The 23,599-nt window shown below is 26.1% G+C and overlaps 2 protein-coding genes across 2 annotated transcripts; one reads left to right on the top strand and one right to left on the bottom strand.

Moving 5' to 3' along the window:
• The first annotated feature begins 1,897 nt into the window (after positions 1-1,897).
• On the top strand, positions 1,898-7,869 carry LOC145838613 (putative fibroblast growth factor 1). The gene is made up of 3 exons (XM_082946233.1): positions 1,898-2,266; positions 5,270-5,379; positions 7,438-7,869. Exons 1-3 carry the CDS (start codon positions 1,927-1,929, stop codon positions 7,639-7,641), a joined length of 654 nt encoding a protein of 217 aa, XP_082802359.1. The 5' UTR covers positions 1,898-1,926; the 3' UTR covers positions 7,642-7,869.
• Positions 7,870-15,050: 7,181 nt separating this feature from the next.
• LOC145837776 (DNA-directed RNA polymerases I, II, and III subunit RPABC2-like) lies at positions 15,051-20,496 on the bottom strand. The gene is made up of 5 exons (XM_082945220.1): positions 20,436-20,496; positions 18,501-18,592; positions 17,516-17,612; positions 16,581-16,652; positions 15,051-15,428 (listed from the first exon to the last, which is right to left on the bottom strand). The coding sequence occupies exons 1-5, from the start codon at positions 20,468-20,470 to the stop codon at positions 15,341-15,343; spliced, it is 384 nt and encodes a 127-aa protein (XP_082801346.1). The 5' UTR covers positions 20,471-20,496; the 3' UTR covers positions 15,051-15,340.
• Positions 20,497-23,599: the final 3,103 nt, after the last annotated feature.

Here is a 23,599-nt window from a genome sequence, read left to right on the forward strand (position 1 = left end):
TAAGATTTTCGCTAAACCACTAGGTATTTTCGTTTATTTTCTTTTATTTTAATATTAGTTTCTTTTCATCCTTTATAATATTGACAGTTTCAACTTAAGTTAAGCCTAATGTCTTCTTGCATGTTCACCATACTTTTTCCAGATTGTGTTGTTTCATAGTATTAAAATGAAATCTTAAAATATTGGAAGTCATGTGTATTTATTTAATAACTAAAATAATAATTGTAAATGAGTTTTCAAAATATAAAAATGCGTCCAAAGCGTTTGTGAATGTAAAATTTAATAACAAAATAACAATTAAACTTGTAAAAATATTAAAAACCGTTTTTTAATATTGCGTATTTTGGGATTTCTTAAAAAATTTTACGTAAAGTTTTTTTATTTGAAAGTTAAAAAACAATTAAAGCTTTACAAATTATACATAACTGACATGTCTTTATTTGCCTTTATATGCAATCGACAATATATAACTTTTAAATGAAATAAAGTTTGTAATAACTAAACTACATTGTTAACAAAAGATATTTAGAAAACATTTATTGAGCTAAAACACAAAGTTTAAAATAAAGTTATTTTCATGTTCTAACTAACGTTTACCAAAAGTTTATAAAAGCTTATCTCTTAAACTGTATTATGTATATATATATGTTTATTTATTTATATAAGCTTATACAAAAAACTTAAAGGTAATATCTAAAATAAAGTTTTGCTTTTGCATTCATCAAACTTTAAAACTCAACAGTTTTTACAAAAAGTAAAAAAAAAACATATTTTTATGTTTTTGTAAGTAAGTATTTAGAATAACATAGTTTTTAACTAATTTAAGAAAATTAATCATAAATCGCATTAAATAGGTATGTTTTTTTTTGTCGAATAACTTCTTGTTTTATACTTATAGTTATATGAAAGAATCTACAACTTAAAATCAAATTCAGTGTTATAGGTTGCATAAACACTTTTTCTATATGTAAACTTACTAATATTGTTAAGTTTTTTACTTAAGTTATTTTATTTTTATACTTTTACGAACTTTTCATTGAAATTTTGATTTTTTTAATGCTGTTTATAAGTTTAAAAGTAAAATTTATAAAGACATAAGTATGATACAACTCAGTACCATGTTTGACGTAATTCAAATAATAGAAATAGAGATAAAGTAAACAAGTTTCAGATGTTTTGTTTTAAAAACTTTAAGTTAAATTAAAAATACACACATTTCATGATTACTATAAAAAACTATACTTTTTGTTTAAGTTTTTATGCGACATTCTTGAAAAATTTTTAAAACCATTTATAAACTAAAAAATTTGTCAGAAAAAAGTTAAATTTAAGTATATTATCATAACAAGAATTACTTTGAAAAAACACAAGACATTTTCATTATCTTTTCAAACTATCTTTTCAAATGTTATACTACAGCAGAGTAAAATTAAATGAGATTAATTTCTTAACAAAGATTTTTTGCAATCTAAACATAAATAATGGACAAATTGGGTTGCGTTCAACTCAGTTATGAATGTTTTTACAACACCAAAATATTTGTTTATTTTTCACAACTCTGTTTGCATGCGAAAACGCAAATAGTTATTACGACGCGCTGACACTTTCACAAAAGCCCCGAAAAAAATGCTGTGCCGACAGAATAAATCGGAAAGCGATCGTCTCGAAAAATTTACATAAAAAACGAGAGAAGCTCCGAAAACGAGAGAATAAGAAAAAAGGCGTTAATTATTTGTTGAAATTCGAAACCGAAAGTATTATTTCAATTCAGATCATATTTCCGGAGTCACAAAGATGAAATTTTTCCCGATTTTGTTTTTCCTGGTCTCGCTCACGTCCGTGCTGGCCGCGGACCCCGCAAAAGCGTCGCCTAGCAACCAGGACCGAAGGGTGCAGGACGAAGAGAAGTGGCGGGCCAACTTTGAAATGTTCGTGACTTACTTACGGGACACCGACACGGGTTTTCCCCAGCAGCAGCACCACGGCAACCACGGGGATCGTAACAAGAGGGGAAGCCCCAAGAGAAGGAAGGGACACGGGAAGGTGGAACGGGAAGCGGCGAGGGAAGTGTTTTCCAGGTTTCCCAAGGCGGGGTTCAGGAAGCTGAGGAGGATGTATTTGAGGAGGAGGGAGAAAATGGTGATGAAGGAGGAGAAAGGAAACGCGAAGAGGAGGACGAGGTTGTGGTGCCGAGGGGGGATCGGGTACCACATGGAGGTGACGGGCGGAGGTCAGGTGGTTGCCAGGCACCGACCCACCGACGAAGGTTCGTTGCTATGAAGTTTTGCTTGCAATTTTGAAATAAAAAGTTTTAATAAATTTTTGCCTTTTGCTGGTTATTGTTTTATTTAAGAGTTATACATAAAATATTCTCTAAATTTTAATTGAAGGCTGCTTAGCATAGTTTAAATAAATTAAATTTTTTCTGTTTAGTTGTTCGTTTTAGAAGGAAATAAAATAGTTTTGATATTTAGATTTTTTAAAATTTCTAAAAAGGTTGATTTATATGAAATTGTTCTAAATATAAGTTCAACGCGCAATTAACAAGTTTTAACATATTTTAAACTATATACTTTTCAATTAAACAATAACAGCAAAAGGTTAAAGCTATAGAACAATCTGTGTATTTATAAAAAAGTTTAATTTAGACTTATGACTGAATTTTTTTTTTTTGCAAAAGGTTGCCAAAATGAACTTGAGTGATTTTTGAAAATTGAATTAATTTTTTTTCTAAGTTCAAATCTGTTTTAAAATATTAAAGTGTTAATTGTCGGGTCTTTGATATAGTTTTTATTGCTAAAACTTTTAAAAATATTTAATTTTTACGCTACTAAAAATAGAGTATCTGTTTAAAAAAACATTTAAATGACAGAATAAAATGATAAATATTAAGATTAAAGACTAAAGTTCTTTCATGTCGTATTAATTAAAAATTGAATTACTAGAAAACATGTATTAGTATTTAGATATATCCAATAAAGAAATAATTTATAAAATATAGTCTAATTGCTATAGAGATAAAAGTATATAAAAGAATAAGTTGCAAGCTAAATTTTTATTTGGTTACGCCTAAAAAAACGTTTACTGTTAAAGTTTAACTATTATAAACTAAAGTTTAAAACTGTTTTTGTTTTTCGCTAACATTAATTATAAAACTTTAACACTAGTTAAACTATAAAATAAACTAACAATTTTTTTACAGTAAAAACTAGTTTAGCTCATAATTTATGAATGGTACTTACAAAAGTAAAATAGGCTAATAAACTAATTAGAATGTGTTAACAGTTAGACTCGCGTTTCAAACTTTTATTCAAAATAAAAATAAAACCAAAGTTTATAAAAAGAATTAAAAACAATAACTAATACTAAAATAATTAATTCATATACATAAATGTAGAATTTTTTTTTATTGATTATAGTGTATCAATACTTAAAAGTTTTTAATTTAGATTGTACTTTCGATTAATTAAAGTTTTATCTTAAAATATCATAAAAGTTATTAAAAAGAAACAATTTTAAATCTTTTTAATTTTCTCAAACTTTTTACTCAATACTAAATAAACATATTACAGCTTATGTAAGTGACTCGTTCAAAACTTACAATAAATAGGTAAACGATGAAAAAAAATGCGTTACATATGTGTTTGCACACTAGTATTTCGCAATATTTACTAAAAAAGTTTAGAAAAAAGTTAGTTGTGAAGACTGTTATTTAAAAACGGTTTAAGTTTATAAAAGGCTTAAGCATTGTGTGAAAATCATTTTAATATGTTTCAAATTAATACTTTTTTTTACAAATAAAAAGAAGCGCTTTAATGTTAGCAAATCGTTTATAGTTAATTGTGTTTGTACCGGAAGAAAAGAGCTCACAATCAAATTGATACGAATCTATAAAACTGTGTGAACTTTATTAGAACTCCTTTTGACGCAATTAAATATGTTTTGACTTTATCTTTATTGCGGCTCATAATTTTTTTCCAGGTGTATTAAACTTTAAAAAGATTATTACGACGATTTTCAAACATAAAACAGCGATTAATATACGTAATTTGGTAAAAAAAAAAGGTTATTTCGTATTTTAAAAATAGGAGTTTAAATTTTTTAACTTTGTTGCTTTTTAAGTACAAAACTTGAAGAATAAATACTTTCATCCCCAAGTTTACTTTAAGCAGAGTTTTTAAGTTGAAAGTTATAGACCAAATTAGCAAATAAACTTATTAAAAGCGTAACTGTTAAACAAATAAAGGATATATACTTAATTAAGTGAAAAAAACAAGACTGGTAACTGTACATTTTAAGTTTTAAAAAGTTTATTCATATGTAGTACTAAACGTTTTTTTCGAATTATGTAAATTGACCTTTATAGTATGAATAGTAAATCTTTACAGCTTCAAGTTTGTTGTAATGAAAGTACTCAATTTTAAACGGTAATATACAAAAAAAAATAAAAGTAGACAACTAATAACTGTTTCAGATATTTAATGTCTTGGAGTGAAATATTCATTTTTAATTAAAAAAGTTATTATATTACTTTATGTTTGTTTATTTTTCAATAAAAAGCTAAATGCAATTGCAGCAAAAAGTTTAACTTTTTTAAACTAAACTGCATAAAAGGTAATATCAATTTGGTAAATAAACTACCGACGACTTGCCAAAAACGATATAATTACGTCACAATGCCTTTCAGTGACACCGCGTCATCTTAATCATGATCGTCACGCCCCAACGACCCCTGTTGTTTTAATCATCATAATTCAACGAGCCCCCGAGCATAATAAAATTGAATTTTTGTCGCAACGCGTTTCAGCATTAAAGCAAACAAAACATTTTTTAACTTTTTAATTTTTTCTCAAATTTTTCTCGGGGGCTTGGCAGGGGGCCTCTTAGTTTTGACGACCAGTCGAACCTGGTGGGGTGACTTTTGTTGTTCTTGGCTGGGTTAACTTTCCCACGGCAATATTGCGTTGGGGGTTGACACCTGTGTTTTGAGGGTGAAGCGTCTGTCGCTAATGGCAACCAAGTATTGCAGTTATGCTTTTGCGGTCGGCCTTGTGAAAACTAATTTGCACTTTTTTATTTCTTTGATAAGCTGTGTTGTACGCTTCCAAGAGTTTTTATCATAATAAAGCTTCGTTTTATTTCTGCAGAGAAAATTTCAGTAAACCTTTTTATTAGTTAGTAAATAGTAGTCTAATAAGTCTTATTTAGAAATAACTTTCTATAAACAACCTTACTTGAGTTCTACGTTTTTAACTTGTTTAATGTTTAGGTTGGTTGGAAATATCAAGTTTGGGGCCGTCACTTGTGGCGATCAAGAGCATTGGGAGAAAACACAGCAGGTACATTTGCATCAACAGAAAAGCAAAAATTCACACAAAAGTGAGTTAAATTAAAACATTTTAAATCAAAACAACATAACTAAATTTTGTTTATTATTATTACTACTTAAAGTCGCAATGATATTTTACAATTATCTAAGAACTTTATTATCAAAATAAAATTGTTTAAAAAAAATTAAATGTATTTTTTGAAAACAAAATTGCAAGACAGTCATATAAAGCATCATAAATCCACATAATTCAGGCTCCCAACAACTCTTACCTTTATACAAGGTAGAACATGTCAACACATTAAAGCATGTTACAACACTTTCCGACCTTTTGACAAATTCTTGACAGCGCAAACTACAAACTTCAAATGTAATTTTTACAAACATGCTTATATAAAAACAAACTCTTAAACTATTTACTTTGCAAATAAAACAAGACACTCGAGTAAGCCCCGTTTGACAACTTTCTGGTTTCAAGCTATCTTGCCGGATGATTTACTAAGTAGCAAGCAGCATCCAGCTATTGTGACGTCATAACAAAGCTCGTTGCGGATTAAAGGAGTTGCAGCGTCACTTGTTTTTGTCACCCGGCTGTCAATGTTTCTTATTGTCTTCACCCATAAAGGTTTAAAAACTTTAAAGGGGCCCGACGTTTGCCGCTCGGCCCCCTTTTCTTTTCACGGGAACCCATGCGAGATTTCAAGAATGTTTCCGATGAAACGTTAGAGTGTCTGAAAAAAAAACGTCAGCAGAAGATGTCAGAAAAATGCTGTTATTTTTGTTTGAAGTCGCGAGCACCTTTTACAGTTTGTCGCGCAGAGAAGTGTGTGTCGCAGGTGAAGAATTCGTTGTTGTTGTAAGGCGTGCAGCCAAGAATAATAACCGCGCGTGATATCGAAATATTTCAAAGTTAGAAAATTTTTGTGAATGTAAAAGAGGGGGTGGGTTACGACAACAAACCGACGTGTGAGTGTGACGTAAGGCCAAGTTTGAAGTTTTGGGTGAAAGGGAAAAAGTCGAAAATATTTGTTGTTGTCGGTGAATACAAACAAGCCGAAGATTCACATTGTCGGCTGTTTGCACGCAACTGCTTGTGTTTTATTCGCGCGCCCCCATGAAAAACACCCCCCCCCCCTCACAAAAACAACCCCCGAAAAATGTTGCTCCTTTTAAACTTTGCTCACCCTTTGCTCATAAGTTGTTTGTTTGCTGGCCGCTTGGATTAAAGCTTAAGAAGATTTCGGTTGACGTAAAAACAGTTTCAAAAGGTCGCGAATGCGTAGATACTGTTTAAAATAGAACTTTTACCGTAACACTTGTGCTAAACGGCTAAAAATAAAAATATGTTTAATACTTTGTGATAACAAACCTTTCTTCAAAAGATGTAATAAGTTGTTATCTGCTTTTAAGTCGACATTTGAAAAGACAACACAAAAGGAATTTGCGAAATGTATTAAGATGCGCTCTGGGAGAATGGTGTAGTTTATTTATTTACAAGCTCACAGGCATATTTTTAACATGCTTTTAAGTTATAAGTAGCTCTAGTTTATCAAATTCGATAATAGGTTAAAGAGAATAGTTACAAAATGATCATAAAACGTATTTAAACATCGTTTTTTTAGAGATTTATATTACAAAATATTTTTTGCTCGTTTTAAAGTGAATTTATCACTAATTATGCCTTCGAAAAAAAATTAGCTCTGTATAAGTTCTTCTTAGTTTTTTCTAACACAAAAAAAATTAAATAATTGAAATAATAATTATTGCTACCAGTAAGTTATTGTGTTAAATCAAGTAAAAAATCAGACTTACTTCAAAACAAACAATTAGAAGAAAGTGAAATATTTTTTGATTTAAAAACAGTCAATTGTGTAGCTTTACATTAGTTTTTTTTTTATTATAGAATTAAATTATTATTCTGAAGTTTAAAGTAATGAATATTGTTTAATATTATTTAATATTACACAGCTAGTTATCAAGTTATTCAATACTATGACGTAACATCACTTAAGATTGCCGTAACATCTTAACATTACTTAAACTTATGTTTACTACTTTAAAGTTTTTTATGACGTAACATCACTAAACGTTTTACTATGACGTCACAGAGGCGGTTCGAGAAGAGGGGATGTTTGTGGAGGGCGCGGAGGGAGGACAACAAGTTTGACACTTTCTCCTCAAACTACTACTCCGATCACTCCTCCAGGAAGGGTTTCTTCCTGGGCATCAGCGCGGGTGGAAGGGTGAAGAGGACGAGGAAATACGCGTGGTGGCAGAAGAGAGCTCAGTGGTTGCCCAGGTCGTTGGCATAACAACCAGGATATTTGGTTCCAAGGATTTATGAGATTAATTCAGAGATTCGTTTCTCTCTAAAGGAACTGTTACGCGATTACAATCCAAAAACTAAACAAAACTTTTTAGAAGGTTTTGAGTTCTTGCAAAGTTATAAAAAAATAACGATCAGTGACATAAAATATATGAATTAGTTTAAAAAACAAAAGCTTATTAAGCCAAAGTAAAATATTTTGTTTAAAAAAGAGTTTTCAGCACTAAACTTGACAATTTTTTTTTCACTCAATACTAGATGCTGGCGTCTTACTATTTATTAACATAACCATAACAATTCTTTTGTTTTTTTGGTTTTATTGAATAGTGTTTTTTTGTCATCTCTTTGACAGATACTAAATTAAATATTTAAGTACTTTTTGTTTATCTTTTACCAGCATACTATTTGTACTTTTTTTGCACAACTAAAGAATTTGTAGAGTTAAAAAACAAAACAAAAAATATTTTTGTTTTATTTTAAGCTGACTTTATCAAGCTTGTAAACTTTTTAAACATTTTAAACAGTTTCAAAAATGTTTTACTTTCGCAAGCATTATCTTGCAATTCGACAAGTTTCTTAATTGATTGAAAAATTTTTAAGCTGTTTTGTTCTCACGATTGTAAAAATAATCATTTGTCGTAAAAATCGAATTAAAGAACAAACATTTTCTTAATAAAGTTCTTTTAGGGGGACAATTACTTAGTCAAAACATAACCTGCGCTCTACCATACAATTGTGTGAAAACAGCTTGTATAATGATTAAAAGTTTAGAATTTTTATAGCTTTTATGTAATTTATACTTTACTGCATTTTTCTTCAAGTCTTTACAGAAAAACGTTTTTCAATTTTATAAATACCCACTAGTTTTTAAACTACTAGTACAGAAAAAAAAAATTACAATTTTTGTTTCAATCTTGTGTACCTAAAAACTTATTGCATAAATAAACTTATTTTTTGAAAACTAAAAATTAAATATTTCAAACGTACTGTTAAGAGAAATTTTATTAAATATGAAAATTTGAAATGTACTTATTAAACAAATTTTGGTTGAAATTTTAGTTTTTTAAAACTAAAATACTATTTTAATGTTTTTAAAAAAACTTTTACAACAAGGTTTATTATGAAGTCAATTTTGCTATTTTACTCGTTAAATAAACCATCATTCAAGTATATGAGTTGTTTTTATTAGTATGCTAGTTTTCGAACTTAAAGTATTTTCGTTTTCTTCAGTTGTACCTATGTGAAAACTTTGCAACTGGTAAAATAATATTTTTTAGACCTTAAGACTTAATGTTCTTTACCGCTTTTAAGATTTCGGTTTAAGTTTTCGTGTACAGTTTTAAAATGAACAGCTTCTAAAAGGCTAAAAATTCAAAGCTAATTTATAAAAGTCGAGCGTAATAAAATATGGCGTTCAGTTATATGCTTAGAATAAATCTTTTCTTGAATATTATTTAGATTTTATAACTTGGAATATTAAGTTTTACAGAGTTTACACTCGATCTCATTTTAAATATAAACAGCACCAATGCGAATTATAAATTTACATAAGATTTAGAACTAGAATATTGTGAAGAATACAGAAGTTAAAAAACAACTTAAGTGTTTTTCCCAATTAGGCTGAAAAATATATATTAAAAGTAAGGTATATCGTAATAATGCGTGAAGCACAAAACGTACTGATAAGGTAAAAGTACGTTCTAAACTTTTTTTTCAACAAGCCACCTTTGAAGAAATTAAAACAGTTTTGTGCCACATATTTTCAAGAATATCTAACGTAAGTTTCAAGTTATGACCTTATGTCCCCCTGTGGTCGCTTTACTGTTCATGGTCTCAAGGGGCCCACTTTGGAAAACCCTGTTGTAAAGCTATAAAACTTTAAATATGATGTTTTTTATTTATGAAATGTTATCACTAAAGTAGGTGCAGAAAATGAAATTAAACTTAATCAGTGAGTTGTTACATGTAACTTAAAAGTTCAGTTTTATACTTAAAGAAAAAAAGGTTTTTAATTTTTTTATTTATATTGTATACATCTTAAACGACCGAAGCAATTTATTCCTTTTGTTTTTTTTTTTGCTTTAATACTAAACATTTACTAAGTAAAGTGAGAGATTAATTTAGTTTATCAGTTTAACAATAACTTTTTCTTGAATTGAAAAGTAAAAATATAATAAAACAATAAGTTTGTAAGCTTTAGACTTTTCTTAAATATTTCTAAAAAACTATGAAACTAAAGTAAAGACATTAAAGGTCTAAAAACAGAATTTTTACCTTAGAAATAAATATTGTAAATACTAGCTACCCTTTAAAAACTTATAGTAATCACTAAAACATTCACTTAAAACAAACGGATACCTTTTGTAGTGATACTTTGTATCTAAAGCCCAAAATAACCTTGTTTTAAAATTTAAAGGCACAAAAGTCAACACCAAATTTTACAAAACTTGTTAAAATATTTTTAAAACTATAACTTTTAAATAATAAATTTTTTTTTCGTATATACCACTTTTTACTATTTTAGAGTAAAAATTAGTTCGTTTAATTAATTTCTAGATAGTAAAAGAAGCATTTTTAAAATATTTTGAAACCATGAAGAGCTTTGAGTAAAAAAATTGAAGTTAACTTAGTCAAAGTTATTTTAAATTTACTTAAAAATACCTACTTTTATTACAAAATTTAATTGAAAAAACAATCATTTTAAAATTAGTATGGTAATGCTCTTATACAACTTATGTTCTTACTAATTGTTTTAAAAATTCTTTATTTCGTTCAATTTAATTACAAAAAGTTCTAAAGTTTTTTAGTAGTTTTGAATTGTTTACTTTCTGACCAAATCAGTTGCTACATTGTTGAATAAGTACGTTCAATATCATCCACATAATTGTCTGATTCTGTAAAATCATCAATTTCTGCTCCATGTTCTGGCTGATTATCGAAATTTACAGATATTTCACGTTCCATAGCAACATTGTCTTCATCAAACTGTCTGTCTTGTGGTGAGGTCGTGTTTACAGGTTGGCAGTTTTTATTATCATTTGACTTTTCAGTGTTTGATACACTTGCTTTTTCAGGATTTGAATTATTTGACTTTCTAGGTTTTGAATCTCGAGTATTCGTAGAATCTTGTTTATCAGCCATGTTTATTTTCTAAGAACTTTTTTGTACAAAAATATGGAAAAAATAAAAAACAAACAGAAATAAATACGGTGACAAAATTACTTATTGAACAAGTTTAGATTTAATTGTCGTAAAATTAAGACGGTTTTTTATAGTACGTCATAATTGTTATATTTTAAATTTTAAAGAACAATTTTCAAACTTACCAACTATAAAAATAAAAAGTGTTTACAGCTAGTTTGGTTTGAAAAGATGATAGCTTAAAATTTAAATTTTTGAATAAACTGAAAGTCTGCGAATATATTGCTACTGAAAACTTTAAATAAAAATAAGCTAAATACTGAAACTTAAAGAAAAGAGCTGAATAAAGCAATATTGCTTAAAAAATGGACATCAAAAGTATCACGGACTATTTGATAGTGTTTTGTATTTATATTTCAATTATTTTGGCTACTTGCAAATTGACATATGAGTAAGTTTTAGAGGGTTTACTATTTTTTTAACATTATTACTAATTTGAAAAAAAGATTGTTTAAATTGTATGCTAAAGTAAATACTTTTTTTTGTCTTTTATAGACAGAAAATCGAAATTTTGAACAAAAATTTCAAAATCAAAAAGCTTTATGAAAAACTTGTAAAACATAAACAACACTTAAACAGTTCAACTTATAAATGCTTTACAGGTTTTTCACATCTAAAAAGTCAACGAAATCCCTTGTAGCAAACTTCTTATTATGTTTATTATACCCAAACGAAGAAAACGAAGAGTCTTTGCTTCAAGAAAAATTGCAAGTTGAGGTTAAAAATTTACAACTTAGCTGTTGAGTTTTAAAAATGTTTTTGACTTTTTAACTTTACTATTTTTAATTGTATAAAACTATAAAAGTTAATCAAATTTAACTTTCAATAAAATATATCAGCTTCGTAAGATTATTTTAAATCTAGGTTTAACAATAAAAGTATTTTTCTCAGTTATAAATAATCAATAAATTGTATATTTATTGGAGTTGGATAAAAACTATTTTTAAACATTGAAGACTTGTCCATTTAAAGCCATTTTATTAAAAAGTATTTGTGTTAATCTTAAAGAAATCACGGTCGTTTTTCTGGTGCTTGTAAATATTTAAAAGCGTATTGGAAGAAAACTTTCAGCTCGTAGATTTATAAGAAAAACTAATTTAGTAAGATGTTTTTTTTAAAACGCTGCTATAATTTTATCTGTTCCTAAATAACCGAACTGATAATGTAGATGTACTAGCTGTAATTTATTTATTTACAATATTTAAATATATTTGAAACACACATATAAATCGTTTATTTAGTGTACTTACTGCTTATGTTCTAACAAATAGTTTTCAAATACCACTTTTCAAAATTTAGTACAAACTTGTATAATAAAAAAATTACTAAAAACTACTTCAATTATTCTTTTTTCAGTCAATAGAACTATTAAAAGAAATTCTGGCCTCTGACAAATTAGTCAAGGAAAATGCGCTTACCACAATAAAGCAACTAATTATGGAGATGGAAGAATTAAGAAAAAATAATAAAGTAGAGGTCAGAACTATAATTTTGAACTAAAAAATTTAGATTTAGTCTTCAAGTTGTACACCTTTTAAAATGATTAAAAAAATTGTAAACGAAACAAGCTTGTTAAAATAAGAATAAACTTGAAAAGTATAAATTGTTAAAACTAAAGACGCTACCTTTGTATGTATAGTTTTTTTTAACTTTATTTCTAAATGTATTTTTTAAGGTTTAACTACAAGTAGATTGTTTAGTTTTGTTTTAGTATAAAAAAAATTTACAGTTTTACTTTAAATTCTACTTTTAGAGTATGATTTCTGTGTATAGTTTTTCTTTAAGTTAAATAAAATCTTTTAGTGTCGATATTTTTCAATATAAACTAACAAAAGTATTTGGTAATTTCTTAATTAAACAAGTTTACATATTTATAACTTTTAAGATTAATTCTGAGAAACTAGTGTTAAAATCAGACTGATATTTTCTTTTTGAGCATTTTTAGTTCTAAAGCTTTCTAGAATATGTTTTGTTATATCTTAAGTAATAAACTTCAAACTATATTCTTCTTATTAGTACACTGTTGTTACTTAAAAAAAAATTCAAAAAACGTTATAAAATAATTTTTAGGTTGAAGAAGCAATTTCAACTTCTAAGGAAATTGTTATGAAAATTGAAAAACTTAAAGACAGAAGTAACAAAATTAACCTAATGCTAGAGGCATCAGAAAAATGTTTAACTAAATAAAAAGTTCTTACAGCATATATTAATAGTTACTGCAAGCTTGTATTAATAAAAAAACAAAAAAAAAACACGAAGTTTTCAAAGTACATAAAGTTAACTGTAAAAATAACTTAAAGGTATAAACAGAATAGCTAAATATCAAGTACTGTAAAACAAACAGACAAAGTCAGCTTGTTATACTTTTAAGAAATAAAACTATCAAAATATCTTTATAAACTTTTAATTTATTAACAATTAACCTTTGTCTCTGCAACTTTTATGAAAAGTCAAGTTTGATTATTATTGTTTTTTGAACGATAAAAAAGCACTCAAAAATTTTATTCCAAGGACCTGGTGTACAAAGGAACCTTTCGGTTATCGAGTCTTACATCACATGCTTCTACAAGTTAATTTATTTATCTAATATACACAAGAATACTCATGTTGTGCATTTGTTTTGTAAGTTTAGTTTTATGCGCAAGTATAAACTAGAAACAACTTTCAAAACAAATACGGCAGACTTGAAAAATATTAGAAAGTAATCTGAACAGAAATATGTGTACTCTTGTGTAAAGTAGAAAAAAAGTTTTTAAGCTAAAATGTAAAACTTGACTTTTTTAAGCTCTCTTAAACCTTTTTGCTTCCTTTCAATTTAAAAACTCGATTAAAACCAAATCTACAATTTTTAAGTTTTTCACAAAAGTTGCAAGGATTGTCCTACAAATTAAAATGTTTGAAAACTCAAGTTTAATATCTAGTAGTAAAGTTGATTTTTAAATTTTAAGGCACAAACAGGGTTGTCACACACTCAGTATAATTTTGTTCTTTTATCAAAAGCTTAGGATTGCTTTTTGACCCAAAGTGTAGCAAACCACAACTTGAAAAGTAATATATACTTAAAAAAAAAATTAGTATGTTGGTCTCATAAAGGCCATAGGGGAGAGAGTCGAGCACTTTTTTTAGAAAAATTAACTTTGGTTTTTAAATGAAAGCTTCTAGTTCAAACTACAAGCCAGTTTTTATAGAATTTAAAAACATCATTAAACTTTTGAGATACTTAATTTTTTGTGATAAGTTTCCGATACAAACTTTTAGGGGTTAATTTTCTGAAAATTAAAAAAATCTATTTCTTCCTTCGTTTTTCAAGCAATCCTCTTCAAATTTTCAAGAAATGTTCCTTAAAATAAAAGAAAATAACGTTGCTTATGAATTTTAATAATTAAAAAAATAATACTTTAATTTTTTTAAAGCCCAATTGTTTTTTTTTGTTATTTTATAAAGATTAGACTGTGAAAGTTTGCAGAAGATTGCTTAAAAAATGTAGGAGGAGAGGTATTTTAAATAAAATAGTCTTTTTTCGCTGTTTAGTTTTTCCTTCCCATAGGGAACCCATTACGCAGCCCAACTATGACTGAACATATCTCAAAAATTAATTCGATTTTTTCAAAACGATAAAAACATCATGAAGCCTTGAAACAACTCTATAAAATAAGATAAACTTGTAAAAAACATGGCTTACCCCAACGTAAAATACTGTCTTTTATAATCGTAGTGGAAATCATGAAGCTGAAAAATTAATAAAAAAATAAGCTTATTAACTTTTCTTATTATGTAGGTTTCTCATTACTTATTAGCTGTGATTATACAACAGTCAAAAATGAAAAGCAATCCTTAAAATTTCATTATAAAAAATCATTCACAGCAGGGGTGAGCTAAATGCGATCCGCAAAGATCTGCAGCCCACGTTGTACCTTTCAATTGAAAAAAATTAGCTACGAGCAACTTTTAAAACACATAGTTTTCGATAGTAAGTATTGAAACTTTATTCATCTTAAGTATTTTATAGCAAAATTTAGCAACACTTAAGTTTTATAACATGCTAATAATAATTAATATGTGGTGAAAAAAAGGAAAATTTGTGCTTGAACACTAAAACCATTACATATTGTTATTTGTAATTCAAGTGATAACCTTTTGTTTTAAAATAACTTAGCTTAAGATAATTCAAAATTATAGATCACTAAATTAAAATAGCTGATGGATGCGCCTTTTATTAAAAGCAAAATGACAAAAAAAATTACCTAGGATAAGGAGAACAAAATCTCTACTTAATAGAAAAAAAGTGTACTTCAAAATACAAGAACGTTATTAATCAATTATTTCCTTTTAAAAATGTAAGTAAAAGTCTAAAATAAAACTATTGTAACGCAGTCATAAAAAATCAGGAAAACTAAGGAAAAAGACTGCTGAACAGATAAGATTTCAAAGCGACCATTTGAGAGGTCACTGTAGGTCAAAAGATGAAAGGTCACTGTAGGTTATCAGTCGACTATGAGCTCATCAATGCTCCAATCCTCATAAGACTTGTCCGGCATGTACCTTCGGATTATGATGGGAATCTTCTTTGCTCTGAAAATTTATTGTGGTTTTGTTAAGTGTCCTCAACAAAAAAACCGCTGAAGTATAAAAATTTGGAAAATTTATAAACATTTTTAACATTCAATGATCATGATTAAAAAACAATACCATATGTATAATTAATTACTCAAGGAAATATATTTTTGTACACAACATAAATGTGTGAACTTTTTTAAGTTTTAATTGTTTAACTGGAATATTATACTTTTGTACAATAAGTTGTTCAAGTTATACATTATATAAAGTAAATATACTGTACAATATTTTTTGTAAAACAACTTTAGTTTTAAAACATTTTTTAATTTGTACAAGTTAATCAGTAAACTCATATAATATGTGCAAATTAAGTTTTAAAACAACTGTTTAAAGGCATTGTGCAAACTTAACATATTTTTCTTTTTAATTTGGGTTCGTAAAAAATTGATAAAAAATTAAATAACCTTAAAAGCATACTACCGTTATATAATAATACATATTATAATCATTTATAATAAACTTTTCATTTTTTACTATTAAGATAAAAACTTTATCTTTTAATAAATAAAAGTTTTGTTATATCACAAACCATGAGAAAGCTTTTAAACTGGGACGATATTTAAAATTATAATAAGGTTGATACGAGTTTATTTTTGTAAAAAAAAATGGAAGACTAGTACTAGACTTGTAAAAGTAATAATTTTTAATGAGTTAAGATGTATCTACCATTTATTATAAAACATCTTAAAATCAAACTTATCAAAAGACATGGCTTAATGGCTTTTGAATTTTAATAAATTATATGGTACTTAACTTTCACTATACTGGTTAAAACTGTATTATCAATAAGTTTATAGGCAATTGTTTAACTTTTTACAAAAATAAAAAATTTGAGATATTTTTAGCTTCCACAGTAAAAGCTACTTAAATTTTAAATAAAGAAAATATAGTCAATACATATATAAACAATATATACAAATCATAATTTATAAATATAGCAAATGATTAATTAAATTAAAATGTTATTTAAACAATATTGACAAGAACTTATGAAACTTGAAAAAACATTAATGACAAATCAGGTAGTTCTGAATACTTTTAAATTAAAACTGCAAAATACATAATAAACATGAAAATTCTAAATTTAATGAGAGAGTGTAAACAAACTTAAGTTCTTTCATAGCAATTTGAAGTGGATCAGTTTCACCATTCAATTCAACCATAACTGGTGCATTCATTCTGATAAAAATAATATGGATAATTACATTGATGGGATCAAAATAAGCTGCAAAAACTAAAAGTATTATTACTCAGTAAATAATAAATAAGTAAATAAATCTGATACTTAACAAAATACTTTTTGTTCTTAATTTTGTAAATACTTAGATTTGATTTTAAATGAGAATTTAGTAGGTTACAATGAATTATTCAATATACTGTTACTTTTTTTTTTCTTCAAAAATATAACAATATTGTAATCAACTCCCAAAACTTTAATAAATCTAGTTGAAGATAACTGCTAAAATGACATATAAAAATAAAGGAGAACATAGAAAAAACATCTATTTAATAAAATAGCAAGTTTAATTCTAAATATAAGACATACTATAACTACTAAGTTTATACCTGAAAGAACTAAGAGAACTCTACTTATAAAATACTACATTAGTTATGATTTGGTGTAATATCATGATATTACTTGACGGATAAACCAGAGTAAAAAAAAGTATTTAAAAAGTTATAGTATGTAATTTATAAGGTTTTTAAAGAGGTTTCAAAGCTAGGATACTTACAATGTTTGTAGTATATATACAGCAGATTGTAGTAAATATAAAAAAATACCATTTAATTATAACTTTTTTGTAGTTAGTAGAAACTTTTCATAAAACGTAACATTACTTACAAACCAAGAAGAAACTATTAATTTTACATTGTATTCGATGATTTTTTGGTAAAGCAAGTTGGCTAATAGTAACACAAGCTTTAACAATTTCAACTAAAAAAGAGCTCAATAACAATAAGTGAACACATATTTTTTCATGAAAAGAGTAAATTAAAGTTACTTGTCAAACTTTTAGGTCACATACAATATATAAACTAACGAGATCTGCAGAGCCCTTGTACCGAGTATTCTTGCTTTTTCATATTTGGTCATGTACTTTGTCGTGATTCTATTTTCCTTTGGCGTGGGATGAGCCTCTGTTAAGAATAAGTTTTATACATATTATACATAATACCATAACATAAATCTCTACTTCTAAAGCATTTCGAAGTCGCGTCTGTGATATCAGTCAAGTCTTAAAGTATTTGTTATAACATTTTTAATGACTTTTTTTCTTTCTTTAATAAAACCTCAACAACAGCTCTTTATACAACTTAGCCAGGAGCTCATAATATACAAATCATCTATCAAATAAACTAGATAGTTAAGTTAAAATTTCATAAAGCTTTTTAGATTTACTGAGTATTATTTTTATTTAAAACAAATTAGTTAAAAATAAAATGAAAAATTTTCTGAACAGATTAAATCAAGGAGTGATTAAGTGGTTGTTTTTAAGCTTAAAAAAAATTGTTTTTTTTTGGCTTGAAACTTATAACTAATTGTAGAAAACTTAATTATTTTCAAGCAACATTGCTAATTAGATTGTTAAACATTTTTTGACACTTTAATAAACTCTTGCAAACAATATAAAAAAGACTCAATTTTTCAGAACAATATATATTTCATGCTTCTTTCGTCAGTTGTATACTAAGCAATAAAAATAATATTTCAAATCTAACTTGTATAGTGAAAATACAATCAACGTAATTAATAATAAAGCAAAAAGTAATTAATAATACATAAGTACTTCTAATTACAATGCAACTAAAAAATAAAAATATATAAAATTATAAGTTGTTGCTCTGTTTTATTATTTTTTTAGTTGCACTGTAAATTACTCTTTGCTTTATTATTAAATACATTGATTGCATTTTCACTATACAAGCTAGATTTAAAATTTTATAGTTATCTATCAAACTATCAGTAAAAAGTGTTTCAATATTATTTCCTTAATCTTTGTTAATAAAATTAAAAACAAAACTAGCTATCAGAGTCGAGAATTTCAATTTTATTTCCTTCTTCTTGTGGTTCTTGTGGATTTTCATCTACTTCTTCCAATTCCTCGGCTTCACCATAACTGAGTTAATAATATTTATGATTTTTTAAATATTTTTTTAAGTACTACATGAGGTAAAAACCAATAAAAAGCTGACTACTTGTATTTGTATACACCTACTACAAATGTGCCGTTTATGTGTTAACAACACTTGAAGTTGTGTTGTTTAACTAAGAAATTAACTCTAATAAATGGCTAATTAAATTTAATTATTTTTTTGGTAACAAATAGTTCAAATGAATGTTCAATATAGCTGAATGTAGTATGAAAATTTTATCAATTAATGAAAAAACTATTAGCAGGGTTACCAAGTGTTTTTGGCAAACTTTCTAAGGTTTTTAAAATTTCCTCCAGGTTTTTGAAAGTACATGTTTTTGGGCTTATTTTTAATTTAACTTAAATTTAGAGTAAGAAACTGTGTTAAATGGTATAAAAACATTAAAAAATACTTTAAAGCTATTTTAGTGTGTTTTTTAACAAATAAAAAAATTGATGATGACACTTTTTTTTAAACTTTAGGATACATTTTGAATTGAAACTTAGCTACTTAACATGTTATAATTGCTAACAATACCAGGATTGTTTTTTTTAACTTTCACAAATTCCAGGTTTTTTGGCAACCCTGTATTACTTCTCAAGTGATTTATTTAGGTTTTGAATACCTAGTTTTAAAAATAACTTTATACATTTGATTTTAGCAAAACATACTTTTTGGCTTCAAAAAAATTAAAAAGCATTTCAAGGTATTAGATTTCAAGAGTATTAGGACTTTATTACACCAGCATAAGTTATTATTTTAATTTTTTAATAATTTTACATCATAACTAGTCTTTTGACAATGCAAGACGTTAATAAAACTGCTTACTAGATATATAAAAAAAAAGATTTTTGCCACGAAATAAAACAGTGCACTTTAAATACTAAACAAAGAGAAATTTAATAAACATAAATGAATTGATCACAACCACAAAAATTAAAGCAATTTTTTCTTAATATTGAGTTTAGAAACATTAAATTTTACCAAATAACTTTACAATACCTAATAAAAAACTATAAAAATAACAAAACTTTAAGTTTAAAAAGTTTGTTTGATTATCACAATTAAAAACGGACACTAAATACTGTTTAAGTATAACTCAAAATACATATTACAATAAAGACATATTGACACAAATTAATAATAACTGAGACAGTTTCAAGTCAACATGATGATGAAAAGAGAAAAAAACTTTTACAAAAATAAATTTATCATACATTAATACAGATATGCACCAATGTAATACACACTGAAATTTAATTATATATACACATATAATTCTGTACTTTATAATAAAATATACCATAAGTAAAAAAATATATACAAATCTACTATCCTTCTACTCATTCTACTAGAGTTGAAAATAATTTTATCATACATCATTTTATCACTGTTTAGCTATTTTTGGGAAAAGCTGTCCACATATACTATTTAAAAAACTCATAAAAACTGTACCTAAGATTAAAATTAATTTAGGGTGGTTTTTTAAAAAGTTTTTCCAAGTTTTCTGAATTCTTTCCAGATTTTTTAAAGTATATGTTTTTGAGTCTAATTTCAATTTGAAGTTAGTTTTTGGTAAAAACTGTGTTAAATAGTATAGCAATATTGAAAATATACTATAATAATACTTAAATCATCTAAACAAAAAACTGATAATGACAATAAAATAATTATTTATATGATAGATTTTTGTGTTAAATCAAAAGTTTTCTACTTAACATGTAAAAAATTTCTTAAATTCAAGGTTTTTTTTTCAAAATTTCTCGAATTCTAGCTTTAGCATTCACCCTGTTTAATAAAATAAAAATAAATAAATAAAAAACTCACTCCCCCTCGTAGGCATCTTCTTCAACTTCAGACATTTTGTATTTATTTTAATATAAAGGCTATATGAATAAAAAAAAATGAAAATTTTAAACTATTTCAGGTATTTGAAATTAAAAGTCAAAATTTAAATAAAATTTATCCTAAAAATAAGAAAAGGCAAACTTGATTATCAAATGATTCTTATGAGAGTAACTTGTCATGACTATTTCAAGCAAAAAAGTCACCTAAATAAATTATTTTCAAATTGTATGGTTTTATGAGCTTTAATATGCTGCTGTCATTAAATTCAATGGCAGTAAGGTGAATATTCTAAACTAGCTAAAAAATATATTAAACATAAAAAAAAGTTAGGTAATCACAGTTTTTCAAGTCAAAAAACTGTTTTGAGTGACCACAAATTGTTCCCAGTCATCCTGAGTTTTTCAAATTCTAAAACATATTTCAAACCTAATAAAAATTAAGTTCTTTAACAGAATTGGATAGAAAATAACAAAATATTGAAACTAGTTCAACTAAATATTATTAATTTAAAATAATATAAAAAACAGGCTGATAATTTCAAAACTATGCTGAAATAAATAAAAAAACCAACCCCAAGTCATCTGGAGTTCAAAATATCCAGAGTTATACAGAGTCACCCTAAGATTTTTTAATGTTTCAAAATATCCTGAGTTATTTTGAGTGTGTGGCAACCCTATTATCTGTATACATTATTATCTGTATATACTAGTTTAAAACTTCAGCAGTAAAATGTATGTGTTTGATAATTTTGCTTATAATATTCTTGCTTGTTAATAAAGTTTGAAATCTTGAATCTACCAATTGTAGTTTATTTCATAGCAAATCCTACATTTAAGCATACATATTTTAAACTTACATTTATACTTTAGGTTCATCAAAGGAAAAAATTACAACCTAGCATTATTTCATAATAACTAAGTTTGAATTAATTAATTTAATCAGATAAATGACTAAACAATGTCATTTCTTGATAAGAATCTTTTTTTTTTAGTAATTAAACTCTTATTTAAGTTTTTTTTTGATTTGCTACAAAATATTCTTATAATATTGCAAGGAAGATTTCTTGAAAATATGAGGCTGTTATCTCAAAAAATATAGAAGATAATATATTTTTAGTGACTTATAATTATTCTCAAAATCAATTTACTTCTCCCATAAAGAACCTGTTCCTTTTTCTGACTTACTCTAGACTTAACTCATCTTAACATACTTAAAAACTTTTTATAAAAATAGTTAAATGTATGAGAATTACTTATTTAGAGGCTTTAACCATATTAACTTTTATGAAATTTCTAAAGTCCCTAAATACTTTATTTGATTAAGGTGTTTCTCTTGCTCTAACAGCTACAACTTATTTTTTGAAGGTGTTTTGTTAAAATACACTTTCACTTTAAGAATGCTTCTGATAAAAAACTAACTAGTTCTAATTTAAAATTAATTTAAATCAATTAAAAATACTAGTAGTTTAAAAAAAAACCTAAAAACGCTCAAACATGCACAATTTCTTAAAGTATGTTCAATGTTTTCTACACTTGCTATAAAATAACATATTCTATTTTTTTATTAAAACCTATTAAGTTAATATTTTTGATTTAAAGATTTTTATATTGTTACCCACAAATAAAAGTAAGTAGTGGCCTTTTATTTTCTAAACTTTAGTAATTTTTCACTTAATTGACTCAAAAACAATTTATTTGTTTTTTTAAATTCAAACAATAAAACTATCATAAAGAGATATATTTTTTTAATTTAAGGGCATAGGGGGGGGTAAACACCCTTTTTTGGTTTTTGATCTTATTTTATAAAGTTTTTACTAAGCTACAAGATGCTTTTTACAGATTTAACAAATTCAAAATAATTTTTGAGATATAGCCGGTCAAAGTCGGAGGCAACAATAGGATCCTTATGGGAGGCGCAAACTAAAACGGCAAATAATTAGAAATTACTAAAAATCTATCTCCTCCTAGGTTTTTTGAGATAACTACCTCAAACTTTCAGGAAATGTTCCTTGCAGTATTTAGAAAATTCTGTCGGAACAGAATTTGAAAAAATTAAAAAATAAAAATTTTATAACAAAAAAACAAAAAAAAAACTGTTTTTTTTGTTTATTTTTTATATAAAATTTGTATTTTTTATTTTTTTCAAAATTCCTTCCGACAGAATTTTCTAAATATATCAAGGAACATTTCCTGAAAGTTTGAAATAGTTATCTCAAAAAATGTAGGAGAAGATAGATTTTTAGTGAAATAGTCTATTTTTGCCGTTTTAGTTTGCGCCTCCCATAAGGATCCTATTGTTGCCTCCGACTTTGACCGGCTATATCTCAAAAATTATTTTGAATTTTTTAAATCTGTAAAAAGCATCTTGTAGCTTAGTAAAAACTATATAAAATAAGATAAAAAACCAAAAAAGGGTGTTTACCCCCCCCTATGCCCTTAATGATTTTGTCAAAATTGAATCTATAACTTATCATAAATTTCAGAAAGGAATACCAAGCATTAGTTAAAAAAGATTTATTGACATACTAATTTTTATAGAATATGTTTGGTAATTATGAATAAGTTTTTAAGATACTGAAAATGAAATACTTGAGGGCATAGGGGGTTAAGAGCAGTTTTTTTACAAAAATTAATATTGGCAATAAAATTAAAGCTATAAGTCTAAACTTATAGAATACAAAAAAAAAATAAAACTTAGTAATTTAGTAATTATTTTGAAAATTTTCTAATAAAAACATATGGACCACAAACTTTCCATTTTCAATTTACTTGGAATTTTACAAAATTCACTAAAAATCTATCTTCTTCACTTTTTAAGCTATTAACTTCAAGTCTTCAGGAAAATTCTTAGCATTAAATGAAAAAAATAATGCAACAATTTAAAAAAATATATAAATAAAAATTTAATGACTAAATGAGGAAAAAAATCAAGAAGAGGGGTACAGGACTATTTAGTCCTGTAATTAAAAAAAAAATTCATATAAAAAAAAACCCTACAGTAGGATTGTAAATCATTAAATTAGGGTTACAACTGAGTAATTTTGAAAAAAGATTGCTTAAAAACCGTAGGATAACATACATTTTTAATGAGTTTTTGCTTTTTTAACTTTTCCCTTCCATAAGGATCTTATTGGACTTTCTGAT

This window comes from Thalia democratica, chromosome 6 (assembly GCF_965202585.1).
Source record: "Thalia democratica chromosome 6, ktThaDemo2.hap1.1, whole genome shotgun sequence".
Taxonomy (NCBI): domain Eukaryota; kingdom Metazoa; phylum Chordata; class Thaliacea; order Salpida; family Salpidae; genus Thalia; species Thalia democratica.

Excerpts from the sequence above, each read along its gene's own strand:
- LOC145838613 (XM_082946233.1), top strand. The coding sequence starts at position 1,927 with ATGTTCGTGACTTACTTACGGGACACCGACACGGGTTTTCCCCAGCAG. Across the intron at positions 2,267-5,269 it reads GCACCGACCCACCGACGAAG|GTTGGTTGGAAATATCAAGT; the intron begins GTTCGTTGCTAT and ends TTTAATGTTTAG. Across the intron at positions 5,380-7,437 it reads AAGCAAAAATTCACACAAAA|AGGCGGTTCGAGAAGAGGGG; the intron begins GTGAGTTAAATT and ends ATGACGTCACAG.
- LOC145837776 (XM_082945220.1), bottom strand. The coding sequence starts at position 20,470 with ATGTCTGAAGTTGAAGAAGATGCCTACGAGGGGGA. Across the intron at positions 18,593-20,435 it reads GAAGATGCCTACGAGGGGGA|TTATGGTGAAGCCGAGGAAT; the intron begins GTGAGTTTTTTA and ends TTATTAACTCAG. Across the intron at positions 17,613-18,500 it reads TGAAATTCTCGACTCTGATA|AGGCTCATCCCACGCCAAAG; the intron begins GCTAGTTTTGTT and ends TATTCTTAACAG.